Here is a 17,890-nt window from a genome sequence, read left to right as displayed (position 1 = left end):
AAGCTGCTAATTTGCATCCATAGTCCTTAGTAAATAATCAAAAAGAATATAAATAGAAGAGACAGCAAATAAATAGATAAAATACAAATAGAAGAGACAACACACACAGCACAATACAATACACAATCAAAAGGATACCAGATCCAGACAGGATATAACAATGTAATTCATTCAGCAGCGGTGGAGCAAGACCATGGAGACTTTTATACACAAAACAAGCAATTCTAAAAGTTTTAATAGTCAGCATGAACAAGAGGAATGGTTACAATGAGGGAAAGCTCTTTCGAAATTCATATCGACACCTGACTGTTGTTTCTGAACTTTTCCTTTAACTATTGCCATCATCATTATGACCAAATTCATACAAGTTGTCAGCTTCGTGGTTACGAACTTATTGTGGTCACGAACTTATTGTGGTCTGCAACAAACATCTCTGCTCTGAACACTATTAATACACAAAAACTCTACCGCCCGAACAGGGACTTGAACCCTGGACCCTCAGATTAAAAGTCTGATGCTCTACCGACTGAGCTATCCGGGCGCTCGAAGTACTCAGCGCCCTACATCAACCATAAAGTCGTTTAGTGTTTGATTTTGCACATTAACTTTATGATTGGTGTACTGTTGCACTCTACAGGATTAGGGTTAGTTTTACGCCGGAGCGGTTCATAAAACATTTTCTAACAGTACGCCTGCAAAGAAAACATGCCTAATGGCGAAGCTTGATCCACTTTTACATCAGTGATGTTTCATGGAACGCCCTCTTCTGTGGTTGGGCTTGTAGATTATGTTGTGGTTAGGTGTAAAGTCCTGCATTTGCCCAAGTAATACCTGCTTGGATTAACAGGAAATTAAAATTTGGGTTACGTAAATCATTATCATATCAAAACGACAGGTCGCATTTTTGGAAAACATTTATCGATAGGGCAACTGTTTTCTACAAAAGCTCTCTAGTTTCACAATGCTAGCAAGTTATGCAGCTTATTTCACAAATGTTTTGGTGACGTTTTGCTAAAGAAAGTGGAGTTATTTAACATAGCGACGGTGTACCACAGTCTAGACACTGTATTTAAACTACAGCCATCGCTGTGTAAGCGAGTAAGGAAGTAAGTGGAGGTAACTTCATGTTGGCCTTCTTCTCGTCACTTCTAGGATAACTGCCATAACCTTAGACATACGTGTATATGCATGTATGTCTATGGACATAACTACCGTATATATGTCTATGATAACTACGACAAGCTTGGTTTTTTTCTAGGACAGAAAAATTATGTCCCGCCCTACTCTGCCTCGGATTGGCTTATACTCACATTCGTACCCTAGCCCCAACCAATCTCACACCTCATGGCTAAACTTTACTTGACGTAACTAGAGTGCCTTTAGACGCACTCTAGACGTAAGGACGTAACCAACTGATATAACGAGTATTAGCCAATCAGAGGCATCATCCTGGGAAAACAAGTTAGCACGTCCCTGTAGCTACAAACGTGAAGCTAGTCAGGACATGGGTCCTTAGCACTGACTTTCCGGATGAGTTTGTGAAGACAGAAGATAATGTGATACTCTTTTAATACCTCTCTCACACAGCTGGCTATAAGGTTGCCAAAAATGTCGGTGTTTAGTTTCAGCGCTGGGCGCACATGGAGTGGCGTGTCACAGAAAATAATACAGTCTTCATTGAAAACCACAAAAGGTCGATACTGTGTATCAAACGTGGTGAACCTCCACAGGAGAGGCAACAATCGCCTGTCGACTCACACCACTAATGCCACGCGTCTGTTCAGCTCCCAAACACACAATCCAAAGGTATCATAGAGGTTAATGTTTATTTGAACTGCAGACGCTTTAGTCATTAGCATGCAAAACTGAGGAGGTCAGACCCCCCCTGAGCTTATCTTGTCTACTGTGTGTGTCTATTGTAGGTACCACGGGTTGCAACATGGGAAGCAGTACCAGAGGACCAACTTCCCCAGGTACAACCATCATAGTTATGGTAGTTAGATATTTAATAGAAACCCTACACAAAGGAAGCTATTAAAAGGATAGGTTAACAATTTGTGTGTCTTAAAACAACAGTCTGGTGTCAATATGAACAAAAACCTGGCTGGATGAGTGAAGCTTTATATTACCTTCAGATAATCTCTTAAATCCATTTTTGCACAGAAGGAGGCTTGCAGATTTTGACCCACATCACTCTTAGACTGTAAGGGTGTCATGCAGGGATCTTCTACAGTCCGTACAGAAGGGATAGATATTGCCACATAAACATATCTCAATGTTCATCATGGCACACAGATGTTGTGTTAAGATGGGCCTGAAAAATTGTGAACCTATCCTTTAAGCGTGACTAGTTTATGTAACTTAACAGAAACTGTGACATCAGTATTACACCATGAATTTGCCTTTGACCTGACTAAACAGGTTTTCATGTTTTAAATGGCAAAACTGTGCACAGTAATGTCAACAAAACAATTATGCATATAACAAGTAACAGCACATCAGGCCTGACATGTTAGCTGAATAAAAGTTGGAAATTACCTTATGAATGTGGGAGGAAACTGTTATTATCAAAGTTCTTTCCAACACCACTTTGATTTTACAGCCAGCCCAAATCCCTGCTGACCTGGTGGACAAACTGGAGCGACTGGCCTTGGTTGATTTTCGCACCAAACAGGGACTGGACTGTTTAGAGAAAGCGATAAGATTTGCAGATCAGCTTCATGTAGTGGACACATCAGGGGTTGAACCAATGGATTCAGTTCTAGAGGACAGGTATGGCTCAGATGTTATGTGTATTAAAAAACAGGCAGTTTATCATTCAGCTGCAGCTGAATTTTCAACAGGTGTATTGTTTCATCCTTGCACATTCAGAGCTTTATACCTGAGAGAAGATGCAGTGCAGGAAGGGGACTGTGCAGAGGAACTGTTGCAGCTCTCCCAAAACACAGTTGAAGAATATTTTGTGGCACCGCCAGGTAAGGAAAAATCTGAATACATTTATTTTTAAACATCAGTGTTATTGAAAGCATTGGTTGTGTGTCACATGAAGGGCAGAGAATGTACATGTGCATATGTGACTGTGTGTGTCTGTGTGTGTGTGTGTGTGTGTGTGTGTGTGTGTGTGTGTGTATTGAATGTCTGTTCACTAAGAAAAAAGGGTCAAATAACTTGTTTGTTTTTTACCACAGGAAATATTCCACTACCGAAGAGGGAGGAGAGAGCCGCCATGCTGAAACACTCTGAGTTTTAGAAATGTATTGATATTTATAACTTTTTTTTTCATTATTTTGGAAAGTTGATGTGTCTTTGATGAAATAATAAAGCTGACTTTGACTTTTGACTTTGATTTAACATGAATACACCATGTCCTTAGACATGCTCACCTAACCTGTGTCACATTTCTTACGTAGTTCATTATTAAAAACTCTGATGACCACAGGTGGGGCATTAAGGCTCATAAACGTGGCTCGGGCAAAGTTAATAGTGTAACGTGAGGGTTCGATAGGTGGTATTTGGACACTCTTCAAAAACAGCAGGATGGAGACAGATGACTTTTAGGCAGAACTTTACTGTAGCTCCCGGCATGAGAATTCAACTACCCCACTTCCTGGTCTCTAACCCCCAGGTGAGTAACCCAACCAATCAGAGGAACGACTTAAACCTAGACAAATGTAACTGTAATGAGGTAAAACCACAGAAACAGACTCAAGAGACTATTTTAACTGTTTAAAACGATGCTGGTGTAACTGAATCTGTAAATATGTAAATAATAAAGCACAAATATATAACTACTTAACCTGCGTAAACATTGTAAATATATTGCTGGTAAATAAACTCAAATTAAATTTTACAATAGTAACACCAGTCCAGCAGAGTCATGTTTGGAGAATAGAAACCGAAAGTAAACAATGAATGGAAAACGAATCTTAACGGTGACTGTGTTGATCAGCTGACTCAGCCTATAAAAGCCACAGTGAGCTGAAACCTGCAGCACTGCTACAGCTGAGCATCTGTTTATCTGTCACTGTCTGAAGACTCGAAGTTTTTCACTGACTCAACAAGTGATCACAAGGTAAGAAAACTCTCTTTATAACTCTCTTTTTCAATGTTGTGATTAAATAAAGTGTAATAATTATTTTAAATTCTTTGAAAAATAGTGAACTTATTTTAAAAATTGTACTTTCAGGCCACTTATCATGGATATAAACATCACTATGCTGGGTGGGCCTTCCCTGAACCTGTGTGTGAATCCAACGGACACGGTGGGCTTTCTGAAAACACTCATCCAGGAGAAAAAGGGATGTGCACCTGAGAGCCAGAAGCTGACCTTTGTCAACGGCCAGAAGGTAACTCTCAATGACGACTCCTGGTCTGTCAGTTCCTACGGCTTGCACTCTGGCTGCCAGGTGTCTCTGCTGGTGACCGATATCATCCAGGTGTTCCTGAGAAAAGACGGCAGGTCAAATACCTACGATATCAAACCCGACGAGACTGTCAGCAACTTCAGGTGCAGGGTCCAGGCCAGAGAGAGAGTCCCGAATGACCAGTTCAGACTGGTGCATGAGAGCCAAGATATGACAGAGGGGAAACTGGCGGACTACAACGTCAAAGCAAATAGCACCATCGACCTGATGCTGCGTCTGAGAGGAGGCTGAGGACACTTTGACTTGGCTGATATATCAGAGGTTTAATATATTATTTTATTCCAAATGAATGAAGACCAAATAACTTGTTTATTTATTGTTATTTAAAAGGGAAATAAAGCGTATCTAATGAAAACGGTTTATGCATTGATATGTTTTTTATGTGTGTAATTTAGTTTTGGCAATACAATAAAAATGTTGTAGTTAAAAATGGACAAAAACAACATGGTTTGATTATGTTAACTGGGAACAAAAATAATAATAAAGTTCCAAATGTGAACACATCTCTGTATGTTTTGTCTTTTAAAGCCTTGTGAGTGGAGCTGCATCCTGTTCACAACCACAAGTTAGAAAACCAGCACAGGATGAAACAGGATGAAACATTACATTAGTGTTATTAATTCTTATTTAAAAGGACGATCCACCAATTTACACATTAAAATCTGTTGACTTGTCACAGAGTGTACACAATTCATAACAGAAAAGTAGAGTTGCAAACTGGAGACATGGAGTTTGAAAGATATGGACATTAACCAGACAAGGAGGGTCTAATGAAAGATAATATTACACTGCATTATGGGAAATGTAGGTTTCCGAGTTTTTCTTTTACCTTGATTAATACTACAGCCTTAAAGTCCTGATATTTCTACTACAGCAATTTCAATCTTTTCTTTAACATTTTCCCCAAACTTTATAGAGGTGCAACATCAAATCACTAGTGCATGTTTAATTGAGGTGATCAGCAGAGACAGTGTGTGAGATGAGCCACCTCCAGGATGTTCATAACAAAGTAGAAAAGGAGGAGAAAGCCAGGGGTGACTGCTCCTTTTTTTTCTATCCCTCCCTTAACTATAATCTGTTCAGTGTAATATTTCTCCAGTTTGCTGAACTAACTCCTCTTTCTTCCGTAACTGAACATTTTCCTTCTTTTATCTTGTGTATGTACAGTATTTCGTTTTTTTTATGGATTTCATATTATTGGATTCTTATGCTGTATAGTGCTATACTTTTAATAGTTTTTATCCTTAATTAGTTAATATTATAATATTTAGTTAAAAGCCTGAAGTGTGACTGCCGGTAAATGACTCCAACAAAATAAAATGGCATATTAACAGCAGAGATGACCAAAGGTCAAAGGTCAAAGAATAAATGCAGCACTGTCAGGTGATTAGGAGTTATACATGGATGTGATGATTTTACTGAATAGTTACAGCTCTTGTTATATCAAGACAATAAATGAATAATATTTTAAATAATGCAAAACATCCTTATCTAATATTTATTTTCTCAACACAGGAAATATTCAAATATCAAAGAGGGAGGAGAGCACTGAAACAAAGAGAAACTCCTGATATTTATAACTAATCTTACATTTTGGGAGTTTATATGTCCTCCAAGAACTAGAGGATATGTTCACATCTGTCAGGTGAAGCCCAGATTGATCACTTTACTGTTGATGTTCATCTTAAAAGAGAGAACAACTTTGTCAAGTAAAGGTTTTACAAGTTCAGAAACAGGAAAGATAAAAGTTGTAGATCCTGTTTTGAAATGTTGTTTTTCAGTTTCATCTGACACCTGAGTTTCTGTTTTGTTTCCTTTGCAAATAGGAAACAAAACTTTGCAAATATACCATAAATTATATAAATGGCTATAAATAGACAGTGATATCATCAGATGATTAGTCAGAACTGGACATTCCTGATTGATGTTTACATAATCAATCCACCTACAGATCTCATAGTAATTTGCCATTTCTTATGACCATCTGTTTCTGTTCTGCCTCACCTCTGTTTATGGGCCCACTCTGGGTGAAGATGGGTTTCACAGACAGTAAAAAAAAAAAGAAAAAAAGTGTAATAAACCAGGTTAAAGAGTGATGTCACCTGTCACAGGGCTCAGTTAGTTCATGACATCACAGCCTGATGCCCACTGCAGGGCCTAATAGTTCAAAATATCATTTAACATGAAACCAGCACGTCCATAGACATGCTCACCTAACCTGCGTCACATTTCTTATAGTTTATTATTAACAACTCTGAAAATTACAGGTGGAACATTAAGGTTGGTTCATAAATGTTGCTCGGGGAAAAGGTGTGATCAAAACTTTGCAATCATTCCAGCAAAGTGATGTTTAGAGAATAGAAACCGAAACTAATCAATGAATGGAAAATGAATCTTAAAGGTGACTGTGTTGATCAGCTGAGGCAGCCTATAAAAGCCACAGTGAGATGAAACCTGCAGCACTGTCGCAGCTGAGCATCTGAGCATCTGTCACTGTCTGAAGACTTGAAGTTTTTCACTGATTCAACAAGTTATCACAAGGTAAGAAACTCTCTTTATCAATGTTGTGATTAAATAAAGTGTAATAATTCTTTGAAAATAGTGAACTTATCTAAAAAAAATTGTACTTTCAGGCCACTTATCATGGATATAAACATCACTATGCTGGGTGGGACTTCCCTGACCCTGTGTGTGGATCCAACGGACACAGTGGGCTCTCTGAAAACACTCATCCAGCAGAAACTGGGATATGCACCTGAGATCCAGAAGCTGACCTTTGTCAACGGCCAGATGGTAACTCTCAATGACGACTCCAGGTCTGTCAGCTACTACGGCTTGCACTCTGGCTGCCAAGTGTCTCTGCTGGTGACCCAGCCCGTGACCCAGCCCGCTACCATCCAGGTATTCCTGAGGAACGAAAGAGGGACAGTGAGCACCTATGATATCAAACCCGATGTGACTGTGAGCGACTTCAAGCTCAAAGTCGAGGCGAGAGAGGGGGTTCCTGCAAACCAGCAGAGGCTCATTCACCAGGACAGAGAGATGTCGTACGGGAAACTGGCGGACTACAGCGTCGTAGCATTGAGCACTATCGATTTGGCTCTGCGTCTGACGGGAGGCTGAGGACACTAGACTCTGCTGATATATTAGATATATTATTTTATTCCAAATGAATGAAGACCAAAATAACTTGTTTATTTATTGTCATTTTTATAAAACAATATTGAGCTGATCAATGAGGTTTATTCATTGCAATGTTTTACTGTCTGTGTAATTTAGTTTTGGCAATACAATAAAAATGTTGTAGTTAAAAATGGACAAAAACAACATGGTTTGATTATGTTAATTGGGAACAAAAATAACAATAAAGCTTCAAATGTGAACACATCTCTGTATGTTTTGTCTTTTAAAGCCTTGTGAGTGGAGCTGCATCCTGTTCACAACCACAAGTTAGACAACCAGCACAGGATAAAACAGGATGAAACATTAAATTAGTGTTATTAATTCTTATTTAAAAGGACGATCCACCAATTTACACATTAAAATCTGTTGACTTGTCACAGAGTGTACACAATTCATAAGAGAAAAGTAGAGTTGCAAACTGGAGACATGGAGTTTGAAAGATATGGACATTAACCAGCGAGGGAGGGTCTAAATAAAAGATAATATTACACTGCATTATGGGAAATGTAGGATTCCGAGTTTTTCTTCCTTGATTAATACTACAGCCTTAAAGTCCTGATATTTCTACTGCAGCAATTTCAATCTTTTCTTTAACATTTTCCCCAAACGTTATAGAGGTGCAACATCAAATCACTAGTGCATGTTTAATTGAGGTGATCAGCAGAGACAGTGTGTGAGATGAGCCACCTCCAGGATATTCATAACAAAGTAGAAAAGAAGGAGAAAGTCAGGGGTGACTGCTCCTTTTTTTCTATCCCTTCCTTAAATATAATCTGTTCAGTGCAATATTTCTCCAGTTTGCTGAACTAGCTCCTCTTTCTTCCATAACTGAACATTTTCCTTCTTTTATCTTGTGTATGTACAGTATTTAGTTTTTTATGGATTTCATATTATTGGATTCATGCTGTATAGTGCTATACTTTTAATAGTTTTATCCTTAATTAGGCACCCACAGGCTTGCTCCAAACAACATTTCATTGTATTTGTAGTACAGGGACATTAAAGTTTGATCTAATCTCTTATTTTATAAGCATAATGTAAACTTCACATTCTAAATTGGCTGCCAGCAATTCATGTATAGACAGAGGACATAATGCCTTGAAATTCATGTTAAATGTTAGATATTTAGTTAAAAGCCTGAAGTGTGACTGCCGGTAAATGACTCCAACAAAATAAAATGGCATATTAACAGCAGAGATGACCAAAGGTCAAAGGTCAAAGAAGAAGTGCAGCACTGTCAGGTGATTAGGAGTCATACATGGATGTGATGATTTTACTGAATAGTTACAGCTCTTGTTATATCAAGACAATAAATGAATAATATTTTAAATAATGCGAAAGTGAGGTTAACAGATCCAGTTAACAGTTTCTTTCCCAAAGCCATCCAGACTCTGAAAATAAACACACACTGTGACCATTCAACCACTTTATACCTCATTATATACCTGTGCAATATATACCTGTGCAATACTCACAGACTTGTGTACTTACAGCACTTTTTTTTTTTTACTTACCTGCCTTGTCTTAATTTTACCTGCTTTGTTTTTGTTCGTTGTATAGTTTTAAAAGGGCTGTTATTGATTGTGTGTGTTGCCGAATGTACGTATGTATGTATGTATGTATGTATGTATGTATGTATGAAGTATTATGTCAAAATACCACTCTGATGGGCACTAGCAATTTCACTGTATTTGAAGTACAGTTACAATAAAGGAATCTTATCTCTTATTTATTTTCTCAACACAGGAAATATTCAAATATCAAAGAAGGAGGAGAGCGCTGCCATACTGAAACAAACAGAAAATCCTGATATTTATAACTAATCTCACATTTTGGGAGTTTATATGTCCTCCAAGAACTATAGGATGTGTTCACATCTGTCAGGTGAAGCCCAGATTGATCACTTTACTGCTGATGTTCATCTTAAAAGAGAGAAAAACTTTGTCAATTAAAGTTCAGAAACAGGAAAGATAAAAAGTTGCCGATCCTGTATTGAAATTTTGTTTTTCAGTATCATCTGACACCTGAGTTTAAATCTCTCTTTAGTTTCAGTCTCATTTTATAAAAATGGCGAGTGAGCAGTTTTGTCATGTGAATATTGAGAGCAATGCAAGAACATTGTTTTAATTTATATTATAATCTACATGTGTTGTATTTTCATTCTAGCAATGATCAACTATAATAAAATAATAAATACTTGATCTTTCTCTTACTGTTTTGTTTCCTATGCAAACATGCCTAAAATCAGATAAATGTCTATAAATAGACTGTGATGTTTGTTTATTGATGATTAGTCAGAGAACTGGACTTTCCTGATTGATGCTTACATAACATCTGTTTCTGTTCAGCCTCAACTGTGTTTACAACCCACAGGTAAACTAAGTGCAATAAATGAGTCATGTCACCTGTGAGAGGGCTCTGTTACAGCCTGATACCCACTGCAGGGCCTAATAGTTTAAAACATCATTTAACATGAATACAGCGCGTCCATAGACATGCTCACCTAACCTGCGTCACATTTCCTCGTGTTTATTATTTAAAACTGTGAAGATCACAGGTGAGAGATTAAGGTACAAAGTTGGAGCAAAGTTAGTAGTGATCACAACATCTGTTCAGCAGAGTCATGTTTGGAGAATAGAAACCGAAAGTAAACAATGAGTGGAAAACGAATCTTAAGCAGAGGTGACGTCACAGCTGACGCAACCTATAAAAGCCACAGTGAGCTGAAACCTGCAGCACTGTCGCAGCTGAGCATCTGTTTATCTGTCACTGTCTGAAGACTGGAAGTTTTTCACTGATTCAACAAGTGATCACAAGGTAAGAAACTCTCTTTATCAATGTTGTGATTAAATAAAGTGTAATAATTCTTTGAAAATAGTGAACTTATTTTAAAAATTGTACTTTCAGGTCACTTATCATGGATATAAACATCACTATGCTGGGTGGGACTTCCCTGACCCTGTGTGTGCGTCCAACGGACACGGTGGGCTTTCTGAAAACACTCATCCAGCAGAAACTGGGATATGCACCTGAGAGCCAGAAGCTGACCTTTGTCAACGGCCAGATGGTAACTCTCAATGACGACTCCAGGTCTGTCATGTCCTACGGCTTGCACTCTGGCTGCCAGGTGTCTCTGCTGGTGACCCAGCCCGCTACCATCCAGGTGTTCCTGAGGAACGAAAAGGGGAAAGTGAGCACCTATGATATCAAACCCGATGTGACTGTGGACGACTTCAAGCGCAAAGTCGAGGCGAGAGAGGGGGTTCCTGTGAGCCAGCAGAGGCTCAATCACCAGGGCAGAGAGATGTCGTACGGGAAACTGGCGGACTACGGCGTCGTAGCATTGAGCACTATCGATTTGGCTCTGCGTCTGAGAGGAGGCTGAGGACACTAGACTCTGCTGATACCAGATGATTAAAGACTCTTATTTTTAATATAAATGACGCGCGAATAACTTGGAATAGCTTATTTTTGTATTTATTTTTATTGTTATTTTTAAAAAATCAGTAGGCTAATGCGTAATTAAATCTGTCTTTGGCTTCATGTCATTTCCAGTATTAATCATGTCACTGCTTAAATAAATTCACTGCTTAAATAAAATTCACTAGTCTGTCGGGGTTTTTTGTACTTTTTGAGGTAGGCTACTTGTGGTAGGCTATATTACATTTCAGAGGGAAGTATTGTAGGCTACTTCTATATTGTGTATTGTACTCATGGTTTAACCAGAACGCATCCTAAATCATTTAGCTGGCTAAATGATTTAGACATGTAGCTGGCTTAATAATCAGGGAAAACCTGCTCTTAACATGTTTAGTCTGATTTAGAAGTCAGACTAAAGCTCTGGCTCTAAAGCTGAGCCAGAGCTGTAGCCTCAGCCTCAGCCTCTGGGAAAAAAGCTGTTCCTCAACCTATAGTCCCAGAGTGCAGTACCTCTTCCTTGATGACAGGGATGTCCCAGGTGAGTTTTGTCTTTGCTGATGCAACTTGCCTTCCTCTGCAGGCAGTCAGCATACAGCAGTACATCAAGTGAAGTCCCAGTCTAGGCCTTTTGCAGCATAATTAGGGGCTGGTCCTAACCTCAAGCTTCATAAAAAAGGAAAGCTGTAAGCCTACTCTTAAATGTATAGAGGGTGTCTACCTTGGACTGAGAGCGATGGTTCCACAGGAGAGGAGCCTGAAAGCCGAATGCTCTGCTCTCCATTCTACTTTTCCAACCTTTTTGGCTTTTCAGGGTCACATTTCAGATGTCTTTGAGTTGTTAACAGCTCCACCAAATAGTGATTTTTCCCTCTAAACTTCTCACATAGTATAATTTCAATAAATGTTAAAAAGACCCAGTATTTCACCAAAAATCAACATATTTGTGCATCAGAACTTTATTTTTTCTTCTATCCTCTCCCATTAATCATCTCATGACCCCTCACATTTATCTGGTGACCCTTTGGAGGGGCTCGATACATAGGTGGGGAACCACTGCACTAAACTAGCTAACTGTATATGGGTCAGTGATAAATAAGGGTTGGCAATTTAAAAATGTCTTAAAAACAATTTTTTAAGCATGCATTAGGTTTGTTAATATGTGTTTTTTGTGATTATGCAGGGTTTTATGTCATTTGAAATGACATTTGCAACATTTTCCTGTATATAATCAGATTTTTATGGGAAAAATACTGCTTACACCAACTAGACACTGGGTTGCATCAATGGGTGTAACCAGTATTTATCATAACAATCTGATACACTTCCGATGTTCCTTCTACCATCAAACACCACTGTTTCTTGCAGAAATGGAATGAAAATCAGATATGACAATCAACAAGGTTCAGTGAACTTGGTTTTTCATGTTATTTCAGTTTAGAAAACAACAACTGTAAATTCTGTGCGAAAATATATATTTTTTACAACAACAATCATGGTAATTTAACTCATGTGTTGTATCATAGAAAAAAGAGTCAACTCATAACTTGTCTTCTATGGTGAATACAGTTTATAAATATTCAATCTCACACTTTTGGATAACGTATCTTTAAAATTTGTGTGTGAGCAGAGAGAGAGAGAGAGAGAGAGAGAGAGAGAGAGAGAGAGGAACTGGTTTGAGTCCTCCATCATGAGTTCAGAGGTTCTGGCTTAGAGATGATGTTATTATATTATAATAAAGAGGTCAGATGGTTCAGATTAAGTTATTATATTATAAAGAGGTCAGGTAGTTTTAGATTATGTTATTATATTATAAAGAGGTCATGTTCTGTTTCCTTGTTAGAAGATGGCATTTTATGTGGGAAATTTGATTTTATCTATTTATTTAGTTTGATTGTTTTAGTTTTGTTTATATTAGTAATGAAATAAAAATAATTCAATCAATCAATCAATCAATCTTTATTTGTATAGCGCCAAATCACAACAAAGTTATCTCAAGGCACTTTACACATAGAGCAGGTTCTAAACCAAACTCTTCAGGTTTTAACTTTAAAGAGACCCAACATTCCCACATGAGCAACAGTGGCAAGAAAAAACTCCCTTTTAACAGGAAGAAACCTCAGGCAGAACCAGACTCAGAAGTGGACGGACATCTGCCTCGACCGGTTGGGGTTGAGAGGAGAGAAAGGAAGGATAGAGGAGAGAAGCACAATGAAAATCAACAATGGACTGGAATCCGTCATCCGGACGTCTACAGGCCCAGATTACCTGTGAGACGAATTAATTATATTTGATAGATGTGATGTTTGAATAACATTTCTCATTTAAATTAATTATCATATTTTCTTTAGGTATTTTAAAGCATGTACATGTTTTGTATCCTCTAACAGAAAGGCTTTTTTGGAGTTATACAATTTTGACATTCCATTTTTAAATCAAATTTGACACCTGTGTAAGCACATTGCTTTGGTCTCAATATTTGAAATGTAATTCTTAAAGTAAATATTCATTTTAATGAATTCTTATGAATTATCAGTGTTTTTCTAGGTTTACTCCATTAGACATGTAAACTGAGCAAACCTCAACCTCTGGCTCAATCACCAGGGCAGGAAGATGATGGGGGGCAGACTGGCAGACTACGACGTTGTAGCATTGAGCACCATTGATTTAGCTCTGTGTCTGAGAAGAGGCTGAGGACACTTTGCCTCTGCTGATTAACATAGATTCTTATATTTAACATAAATGATGAGAAAAAAGCTTCAAATAGCCTTTTTTATAAATGTATTGTTATCTTTTAAAAAATCTATACATTCCTTTCGTTTTGGCTTCATGTTCGTTAATTTGTTATTAATCGTGTTAACTAGTCACTGCTTAAATAAAGTCACCCATGTAAAATTCATGTGTCTTTACATTCCCTGTACCGAGTGTTGAAAAGTAACTAAGTACATTTATTTAAGTACTATACTTAAGGAAAAGTTTGAGGTACTTGAGTATTTTTATTGTAATGACTGTATATAAAGTAGCAGCACCTCCAGCAGCTACAACAGTAAAATACTGCTTACACACTGATGCCTCAGTCAGTATTAATAATCTAATGATGTCATATATAAATCAAAGGGACCAAAGCACTACTTTTACTGCAATAGTAACATTTTACTGCTAATACTTGTATGTACTTTTACATATATGCTAGATTTCTTGTATGACTTTTAATGGAATATTTTTACAATGATGTATTGGTACTTTTACTCAGGTAAAAGATTGACTGTTTTGTTTTTACCAATGAATGCTAGTACAGATTATGTGGACACCACCAACATTTAATTATCAATCACCATCAAAGTTTTAAGCATGCTCACTAATTTGTGTGAAATTGTACACTTCAGACCAAGATGATGAAAGCAATCTTTCTCAGGTAGACTAATGGGACATCAGATGGGACAAGTGAGGAATGTGAAAGAAAATATATAAGGCCACTGATTAGTCTTGTTTAATCAAGTTCACATGTTCAAGTAAGTAACCCAAATGAAGCCTGAGTACAATTTTCAATGTAGTTATTTTAGGAGAAGTAAGAAAAGAAAGGTTGAGCTTGAAATATATGTGTCTGACAGGGCATTGTTTGTGGAAAGCAACAGGTTTGAGCTGTGTAAGACAATGAATCATTTGAGGTTCAAGGTAAAACATTCTGGCTGAAACCTCTTATCTCTGATGTACAAGTAAGGAGTAACTAGTGACGTTGGTGCATCTCAAGGCAAAAGGCATGAATTAATACAACTCCAAACCCAAAGTTGGGAGAACTGAAAGCAAGTATTTTTATGTAGAGAATTTATTTTCCTCCTTCCCTTGAATATTTGAGATTTAATTTGTTGCACACAGAGCTCCTGACTGGGGAGTCTTTATTTTTCCACAACAGTCTTCCCTCCCTACTTCAGTTACCTACCCCTTTTTTTTGTTTAATGTGCACAAGGTCAAATTAAACCTTAACATTCTTTGTATATGAAGTAAAAATTTGAACCTCTCATTAACCGTACAGTACCATCTGCAGGGACCAGAGACTGAAACACCGCCCTGTGCAGAGGATAGCAGCCACCACCTGCAGAGACAGCTTCAGTAAACTAACTCTTTTACTTTTAATGGAGTATTGTTATATCGCTGTATTGGTACTTTTACTGTAGTAAAGGATCTGAGTACTTCTTCCACCAATGCCTGTACCTTCCTCCACTCTCTTGTTGGAGGTGTTTCATTTTTCTGCCAGACCACAAACCACTAGAAGCAGACTTAAGCATTGCATATGTACATTTTACATTACTCCAACATTTGAAAGAGTCTCAGTTATATTATTCAGGTTTACTATTACACAAGATTTTGACAGTGCTTTGTTTAAAAAAAAAAAAAAAAAAAAAGAAAAGTTAATTATAAAGTACATTTATTCAGTTCTGTTATTAAAACACAGTCATATATCCAAAATATCAAAGCAGCACATTAAAACGTATTGAACAGGTTTGCTTGAAGTTAATCAGAGGAGCTACTGAGTATGAAAATTATTGTCCAGATTGGTAACAGTTTGCATGACCTCAGGTCTCTGGCATTCCCAAGCCAGAAAAGCTACAGTGAAGAAGACCTTTCCCTCTGCATCGTTTCCTGTGAAGAAATCCTGGAGGCTTCATTTCCTCACTGATGCAAGGTAGGCGTACCAAAATAAGGCGATCACGTTGGCAAAGAGCACTCGGAACTAAGAGCAAAAACAGACACAGAAACACATGCAGACAAAAAAAGATTACAAGAGGTGTCAGTTTCCGCCTCATTTGTTTGACGACAGCATGCTAGTGAAATACATACCTGAACAGGCACAAAGTTGATATTGATGAACTGGAAGGGAGTCCAAACTTTCCAGTTCATCTTCAGAGCAGTCCAGTAACTTCTTCTCATCTTCTTTTCAAAGTCCTCCCACCCTTTAGCCTGAGAACAAATTAGAATGAATTTGTATTTTTACTTACATTACATGTCCAATTTTGTCCATATAAAATGGTTTCAGGATAAAATATTACATGAGTGGCAGTAATTTTGATTTAAAGGGACGTGTCACCAATTTTCACATTAAAATATGTTTACTAGTCACAGTGAGTACACAATTCAAAACAGAAAAGTGGAGTTACAAACTGGAGACATGGAGTTTAAAAGATGGACTTTAACCAGACAGGGGGGGTCTAATGGAGTTGATATTACGTTGCATTGTAGGAAATGTAGGATCCATTTGATTTTTTTTAGCTTGAATTATACTATGGCCTTAAAGTCCTGATATTACTACTACAGCAACTCTATATACATATATATATATATATATATATATAAATGAGTGCCCCTTTAATTGAGATCATTAGGAGGTGCACAGTTTGAAATGACCCACCTCCAGGATGTTCATAACAAAGTAGAAAAGCAGCAAAAAGCCAGGGGCAAAAAAAAGCCGATCCAACAGTAGACGTTTGACTACACAGTATGGGTCTGTGGTGGGCATCCACACCTCCATAAGCTGGTAGAAGTAATGGCTCACCGGTCCTGTAATTAATAATCTGGAATAGACAAGAAGGTATACTATAAACAACAAAAAATAAACTTGAATTTATAAATGTGAGGCAAACAGCTCAAGTGTAGAGGGAGCTATGTTTCAAGATACAAATGTTCTCTCTGTATAGAAACATTGCGATCAGTGAAATCATTATGTTGCACCACAGTTGACATATTTACAGTTACTGGAACACACTATTACATTCATGTTCTTGTTGAAGATGGTCCATTGAACAGCGTGTAAACTCAGTTTTCTTTCTGTATAAAGTCTCACCCATAAATGGCATATCGTGCAGCTCCAGCTGCATCAATCTCACTGGCTGGGCCTCCTTTTTTGGCCTTTTTTCTTGCCTCCACAATCTGAGACAGAAGATTGCCTAATGCTGAGAGGATGCCACTGAAAATATCAAGAACACACAAACACAATTGTATCATAACATGCAAGAGGTAGATTCATTTTAATGCCGTCTGCTAAAGTAAAGTAAAGTGTGTCACTTATAATAATTTTTAACTCAGGGTCAATTATTAGGGGAGGTTCCGCTGGCAGATGCTGATTGGCTGAAGCCAAACAGCTGAGACAGGAGGCCAATGTGTGGTCAGCGCAAACAAAGTGGTCAAAAAGAGACACTTTGAAGTCAACAGCACAATTTACCATATGGCATTAAACATATGGCAAACAGTGAACTGACTAAATAAGATTAAACTGTTTGACTTTTTCAATAATTGAAAAAACTCTTATCTAAACTGAGGAAACACGACAGCAGCAGATAAAGCAGCTGGCTGCAGAGCATCAACAGAGCTGTCAGTGACAGAGCTACACACCTCGTTACAGACTTCGTCAGAATGGGGTATTTCCTCAGCAGAAGCAGATATTGCTGGAGGACACGAAAATGAAGGGGTGCGTCACAAACTGGTAAACTCTCGACAGGCATTGTCACTTCTCCGACAGCACAAACATCACCACTCCAAAAAACAGACGAGGGGCGAAGTTGAAAAGGGACTCTGCCAAAGTCTTCCGCTGACGTCATCACGTCACTCTTGGAGCCACGCATTTACGTCGACATCAGTACCAAACCAGACAATCATGGACATTTGCTCATTGAACATTAATTAACGTTGAATGTATCTATTCTATTTTAAAATGCTTACATAGTATAGTATTGTACAGTACAGGTATATAATGTACCTTTACTATTTGGCTAACCATTTCTGTTAATGATGGCATAGCACATTGACTTCTAATAAAACTATAAAGCTGTCAGAAATGGCAGACACATCAACTTGTCATACCACAAAAAGCA

The 17,890-nt window shown here is 37.8% G+C and overlaps 5 protein-coding genes and 1 non-coding gene across 6 annotated transcripts; 4 read left to right on the top strand and 2 right to left on the bottom strand.

The window, feature by feature from the left end:
- Window positions 1-468: 468 nt before the first annotated feature.
- trnak-uuu (transfer RNA lysine (anticodon UUU)) lies at window positions 469-541 on the bottom strand. The gene has a single exon. It is a non-coding gene; the product is annotated as a tRNA-Lys (tRNA).
- A 916-nt stretch (window positions 542-1,457) lies between these two features.
- Window positions 1,458-3,333, top strand: gatc (glutamyl-tRNA amidotransferase subunit C). Its single transcript, XM_053325669.1, has 5 exons — window positions 1,458-1,806; window positions 1,923-1,973; window positions 2,603-2,772; window positions 2,872-2,975; window positions 3,189-3,333. The coding sequence occupies exons 1-5, from the start codon at window positions 1,609-1,611 to the stop codon at window positions 3,248-3,250; spliced, it is 585 nt and encodes a 194-aa protein (XP_053181644.1). The 5' UTR covers window positions 1,458-1,608; the 3' UTR covers window positions 3,251-3,333.
- Window positions 3,334-3,884: 551 nt separating this feature from the next.
- On the top strand, window positions 3,885-4,927 carry LOC128364777 (polyubiquitin-B-like). The gene is made up of 2 exons (XM_053325387.1): window positions 3,885-4,072; window positions 4,187-4,927. Exon 2 carries the CDS (start codon window positions 4,197-4,199, stop codon window positions 4,653-4,655), a length of 459 nt encoding a protein of 152 aa, XP_053181362.1. The 5' UTR covers window positions 3,885-4,072; window positions 4,187-4,196; the 3' UTR covers window positions 4,656-4,927.
- A 1,989-nt stretch (window positions 4,928-6,916) lies between these two features.
- On the top strand, window positions 6,917-7,547 carry LOC128364759 (polyubiquitin-B-like). The gene is made up of 2 exons (XM_053325363.1): window positions 6,917-6,965; window positions 7,058-7,547. The coding sequence occupies exon 2, from the start codon at window positions 7,068-7,070 to the stop codon at window positions 7,545-7,547; it is 480 nt and encodes a 159-aa protein (XP_053181338.1). The 5' UTR covers window positions 6,917-6,965; window positions 7,058-7,067.
- Window positions 7,548-10,348: 2,801 nt separating this feature from the next.
- LOC128364518 (uncharacterized) lies at window positions 10,349-11,048 on the top strand. Its single transcript, XM_053325061.1, has 2 exons — window positions 10,349-10,424; window positions 10,515-11,048. Exon 2 carries the CDS (start codon window positions 10,525-10,527, stop codon window positions 10,990-10,992), a length of 468 nt encoding a protein of 155 aa, XP_053181036.1. The 5' UTR covers window positions 10,349-10,424; window positions 10,515-10,524; the 3' UTR covers window positions 10,993-11,048.
- A 3,450-nt stretch (window positions 11,049-14,498) lies between these two features.
- pxmp2 (peroxisomal membrane protein 2) lies at window positions 14,499-17,632 on the bottom strand. The gene is made up of 5 exons (XM_053325672.1): window positions 17,412-17,632; window positions 16,864-16,986; window positions 16,432-16,594; window positions 15,864-15,983; window positions 14,499-15,756 (listed from the first exon to the last, which is right to left on the bottom strand). Exons 1-5 carry the CDS (start codon window positions 17,615-17,617, stop codon window positions 15,688-15,690), a joined length of 681 nt encoding a protein of 226 aa, XP_053181647.1. The 5' UTR covers window positions 17,618-17,632; the 3' UTR covers window positions 14,499-15,687.
- Between the last annotated feature and the right edge of the window lie 258 nt (window positions 17,633-17,890).

Source organism: Scomber japonicus, chromosome 9 (genome assembly GCF_027409825.1).
Source record: "Scomber japonicus isolate fScoJap1 chromosome 9, fScoJap1.pri, whole genome shotgun sequence".
NCBI lineage: Eukaryota > Metazoa > Chordata > Actinopteri > Scombriformes > Scombridae > Scomber > Scomber japonicus.
The sequence above is the reverse complement of the archived record's forward strand: the minus strand, read 5'-3'. Positions and strand labels throughout refer to the sequence as shown.

Bases quoted from the DNA above. Each gene is read 5' to 3' on its own strand.
- gatc (XM_053325669.1), top strand. From the start codon at position 1,609: ATGTCGGTGTTTAGTTTCAGCGCTGGGCGCACATGGAGTGGCGTGTCA. The intron at 1,807-1,922 runs GTATCATAGAGG...TGTCTATTGTAG, and splicing joins CCCAAACACACAATCCAAAG to GTACCACGGGTTGCAACATG. The intron at 2,773-2,871 runs GTATGGCTCAGA...TTGCACATTCAG, and splicing joins GATTCAGTTCTAGAGGACAG to AGCTTTATACCTGAGAGAAG.
- LOC128364777 (XM_053325387.1), top strand. From the start codon at position 4,197: ATGGATATAAACATCACTATGCTGGGTGGGCCTTCCCTGAACCTGTGT.
- LOC128364759 (XM_053325363.1), top strand. From the start codon at position 7,068: ATGGATATAAACATCACTATGCTGGGTGGGACTTCCCTGACCCTGTGT.
- LOC128364518 (XM_053325061.1), top strand. From the start codon at position 10,525: ATGGATATAAACATCACTATGCTGGGTGGGACTTCCCTGACCCTGTGT.
- pxmp2 (XM_053325672.1), bottom strand. From the start codon at position 17,617: ATGACGTCAGCGGAAGACTTTGGCAGAGTCCCTTTTCAACTTCGCCCC. The intron at 16,595-16,863 runs GTGAGACTTTAT...TGTCTATTCCAG, and splicing joins GCACGATATGCCATTTATGG to ATTATTAATTACAGGACCGG. The intron at 15,984-16,431 runs GTGGGTCATTTC...ATTTGTTCTCAG, and splicing joins TTGTTATGAACATCCTGGAG to GCTAAAGGGTGGGAGGACTT.